The 7,523-nt window shown below is 37.1% G+C and overlaps 1 protein-coding gene across 1 annotated transcript; it reads right to left on the minus strand.

Moving 5' to 3' along the window:
• Positions 1–330: 330 nt before the first annotated feature.
• Positions 331–7,261, minus strand: LOC141351085 (uncharacterized). The gene is made up of 4 exons (XM_073857428.1): positions 6,940–7,261; positions 6,615–6,798; positions 3,251–3,378; positions 331–3,147 (listed from the first exon to the last, which is right to left on the minus strand). The coding sequence occupies exons 1-4, from the start codon at positions 7,063–7,065 to the stop codon at positions 2,827–2,829; spliced, it is 759 nt and encodes a 252-aa protein (XP_073713529.1). The 5' UTR covers positions 7,066–7,261; the 3' UTR covers positions 331–2,826.
• Between the last annotated feature and the right edge of the window lie 262 nt (positions 7,262–7,523).

Raw genomic sequence — 7,523 nt, forward strand, 5'->3', positions numbered from 1 at the left:
ATTTACATAACAACACTGCAAACAGTGTATTTCAACTCCAAACTGTTGTTAATATCAAATATATCAATTAACTTAAGGAGTGTTATTTTTTAACACTACATCATTGTTGATTTTACACATATGCAGTGATAAATGTTTTTTAGTTAACTCAGAACAAAATGACCAGCTGTAAAACACTAAAGACAAAAAATATGATGTCAACCTTACACTATCAGAAATATGTTTTCAAAGATGAATACTTGAAGATAGCTTATGCGTTTGTTTGTATTGGTTTACATTACTACATATCTTTAAAGCATGTTACAATTCATACAATAAAACAAATATGCATTCCACAACAATTTCATATTTTAATTAAACAGCAAAGCACCCCCACTTTCAGTGCACTACAAAATGCAACAATCAGTTACAATATATAAATATGAATCAGAGTCATATGACATCTGAAGATCAAATGGTTTTGGGTGCTGCAAATCATTTTGTTTTACAATGCAAAAACAATCAAGTTCTTTAACCTGAAATGCATGCAGGTGCTCAACATACACTGCTTCCATTTCCATCAAAACAAAATGTATTTCTTCCTTTCTCAGGAGAATTGCAACAATTTTACTGAACAGTGGCATTTCATCCACGACATCAACACAAACAACTGATCCACAATGAAACTCAATCCCATCACACTTTACCCATCCAGTGCAATGTATAGCTTCAGACCTGTCAAGCTGAAAATGTTCACAGACCAATTCATCATAATCAAAATCACTTAATCTCTTACTCTTTACTGGCCCTGACTCAATACCTTTTACATTAAGTGACTCCCAGTGGTACGCTACAGCCAACTGATGCTTCAGTGCTAAAGACTTTGTCAAGTTCTTAAAGTTCTTAATGCTGGATTTGAAAAATGTATGCTTTGCTTCATATCTCATAGTCCAAACATGAACCAAAGGACCAATCTTCTGAATCACACCTGGATAATGGATCATTAAGTGATGTTTTGGTATTAAATTATGAGTTGGATACAGTTCTTTAAATAATTTGTGATGTTCTGCTATCAGACACCTCAAGTAGACAACCATACCCTCAGTGATGCTAGGAGAGAAAATGATTTTTACAATATCAAGCAGCAGCAAAAGCACATTCCAGTTGCTGTCTTCCTCTGGCACAACATCTCCAAATATAAGTGTGATGTTTTTCAAAAGACACATCATTTGGCTGGCATTGAGCCCAAGTCCATTGCCCTGCATGTTAACCTTCGTTGGTCTGTTCTTGCGATCTAAATAGCCGTAGCTGTATCCATAAATTCTCAAAAGGATGCTTTCACTGGAAATGAATTTTTCCTTTGCTAAATAGTCCAACAGTAACTTGACTTCATATTGTGCTACACCTTCAAGGATATCATGCATTATATCTACAACCACATTATCTGCAACATTGAAATAATTTAACTCATTGAAAATGCTGTTGCGTTTGATACCATAGCATGAACTTTCACCAGAAACTGCAAGATTTCTGTAATGCTGATCATTTAGTTCCTTAGTCCGCAAAACAACTCTTGGGTCTTGTTCATTGAATACTGTTTGAGCAGTGGCCTTGTCTGTAACACACAGTCTGCAAAAGTAGTGGGCACTAAAAGACTCTACATAGCCAAGAATACCATTTAAACCTAAATTGTCACCGGTAATCTGTGACACTGTTCCATAAAGAGGTTCTTCTAAAAATGACACTTTCATCCCACATGTTTCAAGTTTCTTCAAGTCTTCAACAAAAGGACGCAGTATTTCATCTAAGCCATACTTTCTGGCATCTTGTGAATGAAACAGAGAAATGAGATGAATGTTCATGAGAGAAGAATTAAGATGAGGTGGAAGATTTCTAAGTGTGAAATACAAACATCCAAGCTTGTGTACACCATGCTTAGATCCTAAAGGATTAGCTGTTTCAAATTCATCAGTATAAACCTGAATCTGCAGAGCATTTTTAAAAGATGAGAACATTTGATTATTTGTGAAGTAAGAACCATCACAGAAGTCACTATATACATCACTAAATCTAGATGACTGAATATGGCTGCAAACAATCTCATTCTTGAATATAAACTCCAAGGTCTTAAACAATGGTATGTAGATAAAGGTGTTATTGACTGGGACCTGTTCATAAATTCCAGATCTTCTATTCCTCCTGGAATCATATCTTACTCCTAAATGCACCTCCAGTGGTTGTACAACTCCCCACTTTGCACAAAAATATTTTTTCCATTTGCTATCACTGTTTAGATCAGAAAAGGGATTCTTTAAATTCATAAAAACATTTTCTATTGCCAATCTACTTGGGTTGCACTCTGGCACTACATTAAAAATTTGGCTTCTAATAGATGAATGAACATCATCCAAACACTCTTCCATACTTTCTACAACAGACAAAATTACGTTGTTTGAAACACCACTGCCCTGCAACTTGGCAATAATAGAAGCACACATTTCTGTTGACACTGAATCATCAGTACGGTCAGCAATGTCTTGGTGTGAGTTCCCCACTGCAGAAGAGGAATCACAAGGTTCATCAATAGGCAGAGCCGGCATACCTACAGATGCGATGGCATTTGAAGTTGTTGGCAAATCCGAGCAATTCGGAAGTTCAGTGTCACTAGTGTCAGTGTGAAAAAGTTTAAGATGTCTTCTGAAACCACAGTAACTTTTAAATTCCAAAGAACAACCATCCTGTGCACATAACAATTTGAACTTTTTGCCAGGATATAAACCATGTGAAAGTTTGAGATGCCGAATCAACAGACCACCTGAATGATGTGATGTCCTACAAACATAACACCTAAACATCATTCAACAACTTGGCTCGCAGTTCCTTCACTTTTGGAGTCTCTTTAGTGGTTCCCACATCAATACCATAGACAGTAGTCTGGATGAAAGTATACATGCTGCGAAGTGCTTCATCATAATTTAAGCTAAGAACAAAGTGGACCTTGAAAAGCTCATCAAACGCTGCAAGCGATGTTCTTCCTTGGCATGAGATGAGTTTTTTATCCATGACTATATAGAAGTTGTCAATGGCTCGTCTGCTGGTCCCTGAAGCAAGAAGGTAAGGCTGTTGACGTTCATCAGTTTCCAAATGCTCTTCAAGACTCCGGCATGACTGATAGAAGCACAGAAGAAGGGAATGTAACATAGTACTTGTTCAAAAGAGTATATTTAGATTTACTTTAGATTATGCACAGATTCATGGAATCATAACATACCTTGTGAAAATCTATAAGGTGGTCCACAGCTTGACGAGCACTTATCTTATTTGTCTTTTTTCTTCCAGCTGGCTGAGGTGACAGGATATGCAGGAGCAGGAGTAAAGTAGACATATCACTGTCCCATCCTGCAAGATAGATAGATAGATAGATAGATAGATAGATAGATAGATAGATAGATAGAGATAGAGAGACAGAGAGAGAGTAAACTGTCATTCGACTCAAAGTAAAACTCAGTTTTGAGATTAAAAAAAACTTTGTCAGAATCAAATACATAGGCTGCGTCCGAAAACTCGTAAGTTGCTGCCTTCTGAGGCAGCTTTCCGAGGCAGGAAGGCATCAAGACATGTCCGAATTCAATGTTAAGTTTACTTCCTGTCTCCTGAGATACCTATGCATTGGCATACAATAAGAACTTGATTGGTCGAGCCTGGTCAAGTTCGAAAAAATAAAATGGCGGCTAAGGAAGCGACTGGAGCACAAATTTAGTGTAAATACAGGTAGATTTTCACTTTTTACACCTTTAACTGCATTTCTAGCGAGAAATTAGTATTGTAGTTTTCAAATATCTGATTAGTTATTAGAGAGGCGCGCTCTGTTTATATTTCGAACACGCTGCCTTTGAAGTGTTACCGAAAGTCTTTCTCTGAGCTGCCTTCATGCCTCTGAAGTCATTTCCTCATGAGGCAGGGAGGCAACCAGTCACTGCCTCGAAGCCTCGTTAAATTCCTATGGTTTATTTATCTCCACATATATCATAAATAAGTAACTTTGCAAGTCTACCCTTCCACATTATATATTTTCTACTATGTATGTATATGATTTCCAAATAATAAACGAGAGTATTCAACGATAAAAAGTGTCTCATATGGAAATAAATCCTCACAATATTATTATTTCTCAAAACTTTATGACAAAAATAAGCAACTGTATTCCTACAGTTATTCAAAGATGCACACATTATTCTGCATATAATTTGAATATTACACAAAAGTATTCATATAACGGCACGTTTCATATAGCAAATAAATATCCTCACATTAACATAACAGCATAATGAAAATGAATAAAAATGAAATGAATAAACAGACAATGAAACAGGATTAAAATATAAATTGTAGTGCTGTGTACAAAATATCGATACGACGATACATCGTCATGGATGCCTGTCGATAGGCGCATCGATACAGCATCTTCCGTATCGATTCGGATGCACCTTTTAAAGTAACGTGACCAATCGCTGCTGATGCGTGATCCATATGGAAAGGACGCATGTGTCCCGTGGAGTACGTAGAGTTAAAGGTAGTGGGGTATACTTTCACTATACGTGCCTGTCTCGCTGGCACACGTGTCTGCGAGCCGCGTTCTCTCTCTCTCTCTCACGCGTATTTAAAATTCAGTATGAAAGCGCAGATATCTTAGCCTATACTTATTAGTCGCTCTCTTATAAAACAGTACTAACGCATTAGAGAGGAAACACGACAAAGATTTGCATGTGAAAAGTGTACATCTAGAGAAGAGATACAGAGCTACTTCAAACTATAGCTAATAATCTGATTTCTATGAAATAGTATTATGTCTGACTGCATGTTTATACATATATTCATAGATATAGAATAATGAAATGAGAGACAAATATAATGCCTAGAGTAAGACACTTTTTCTTTGTAAAACTGTTTTTAAAAAACATAAGTTAAGTATTAACTCTGAGATTTTAAGAATTTCTATGAGTTACCCCACAAGCTAATAAATGAATGGCAAAAAGACAACTGTTACAACACTGCTTATTCAATGTACAATAAACAATAATAGTAATAATGTTACTAAATTCTGAACTTGTAATTCAAAATAGTCTTGTATCGTGATGCGCATCGTATCGTGGCCCTTGTATCAGGATACGTAGCGTATCGGGAAATTGTTGGCGACACACAGCCCTAATAAATTGTATTATTATTACCGGAAAAAAGCAATATTGCTAAAATAATCGCTAAAATGCGTCAAAAACGTTGTTACCCGCACAATAAGTCTAAATGAGCAATAAAAGTGGAAAAAAGCATTATTAGGCCATGTCTCAAAACTTTATATGACAAAAATATATTTAAAAGAAATGTATACTTACAGTTATTCAAAGATGCACACATTATTCCATATTACTCCCGTTTATGAGCACGTTTGTCTCTGGCCTCGCTCTGTTATGTAACAGATTGACAGGTGCGCATCTCCGTCTTTCAAACATATATAATTTTGTAATTACTACCTTAGGAAAATTAGCCATGATTTTATCTTTTTTTTTTTTGGAACTAATGAGGTCTCTGTTTAAGAATGCTGGCTCGCAGCTGCAGGTTCCGCTGCTTTAGAGCACCGCACATGCACGCACATATATGTTTGAAACATAGTTTAACTGTCTGCCACAAGTTGATCTTGTAATAAAGGTCTCATCGAGGAAAAACACGCTGTATATTTGTATTCATTGCATTTTTTAAGTATAAAAGTTAAATAACAAATTTTATTATAAAAATATTAATGATTAATCGATAGTCAATCGTTAATTCTCCCGACGATCGACAAAGAAAACTTCATCGAATGCCCATCCCTAGTGAGTATTTCATAAGCATTGAGAGACACAAGCTGTGCGCGTGGGTCAAGTTTAAACACCTTGTCGAGACTGTTGGGGAAGACGCCCGCGCAAAGCCTTGCCATGCGGAACCAGGCGCGAGTAAAACAAGCAGAGAATTGAAACCCCTCGTCACTTTAGGAGAAGCGCCGTTTTGGTTTACGTGCCTTTCACGGAGACAACACGGCCATACTTGCGCTAACTCTATTGGTAAGACTGTCACAAAGACTTTCTTCTCATATTGCATCCTTTCTACACTTGTGTTGGGTGACTGCGAGGTGGACTGCGAGTATTTTCAGAAATCCTCCCCATCTCGTGGTGGTGGACAGCCAATTGCCGGCGCTTTAGGTCCTTACACGCAAGTACAGGCTCACAGACACAGCCGCTTTTGGAATCGAAATTTGGCATCGAAAGATAAATAGTTTTTCTATACTCAAAGTATCAAAGTTTTTCGTTTCATTTTCGACGTTCGGTACCCAGCTCTAAATATGCTTAGTTTTTGGAGCCAAATGTCAATACCTCTTTTTTTTAGAAATAAAAGCCAAATGCTTGATCATTTTACAGCCACGTTTTGGTTATGCATTGTTTGTTTTGGTTGTTTAAAAACACACACAAATTTTTTATCCGATTAACCGATTACAAAAAAATAAAAAATCTGCAGCCCTACCTTTTACTAAATCAATATCCAATTGCAATTAACCTGCATGCCAAATAATCAATTTATAATTGTTAGACAGCAACAAATCTAACCTTCCAAGCTTTCTTCAGATGATCCCACTTGCTCCTCTTTGGCAGACTGCAAAAGCTGTTCCAGATAAGCAGTTGTCACAAGTGCAGATGCCTCCTTTATCAACTTTGGTTTGAATGACGGCCACCTTTCCAGAAGTTTAGCAGATATTTCAGGTCCAAAGAGAAGGCTGAAATCTTGAAGAATCTAAAACATTGAATGATACAAGAAAACACCTAAACATGATTTAAGGGATAGTTCACTCAAAATAAAAGCCATGAGGTCAATATTCTTCTGAACTTTACCTCACCTCAAAGTCAGCAATGTGGTCAGTAACTCCACACTTACCAATCCTTTTGTGTCCAACAGTCTTGGGAACAGACAAGACTGTTGCTGAACTTTCCGGATCGTGTACAAGCTTCTGTCTATATTCAAAGGTCTCTCGCATCTTCTGGAATATAGTCTCCTGATCATTAGTGTGGGTCATCAAAGAAAGAGCCTCTTTGCATGGTCCATCCTGGAGTTGGTGTTCTTCATTTATATTTCTAACGAGAGTTGGACCACCTCCTGTTTCCACTGTAGTACTACACGGCATAGGGAAAAGCTTAGTCTTTTGTTGTATTGTCTTCAGCTGCCAAGCCAAGAAGCTGGATCCACCCTGGGCATCATAAAAATGCTCCTAATGTAAAAAAAAAACACCACACAGAATTCTACATGTTACACAACTTAATGAGCTGTGATTCTAGAATGGGCATGGCAATTTTAAACACTGGAGTAACAAGTCTGGTAAAAAAACAAGTAACATAATTTGCAGATGCGGGGCAGGAATTAATATAAGCACGGGCAGACTGCACGGGCGATTTGGGTCGCTATCTTTATGTAAAATGGATCACGTTTCCGGGTACAGAATTAAATGAATGCAGCTGTTAGAT

This window comes from Misgurnus anguillicaudatus, chromosome 1 (assembly GCF_027580225.2).
Source record: "Misgurnus anguillicaudatus chromosome 1, ASM2758022v2, whole genome shotgun sequence".
Lineage (NCBI taxonomy): Eukaryota > Metazoa > Chordata > Actinopteri > Cypriniformes > Cobitidae > Misgurnus > Misgurnus anguillicaudatus.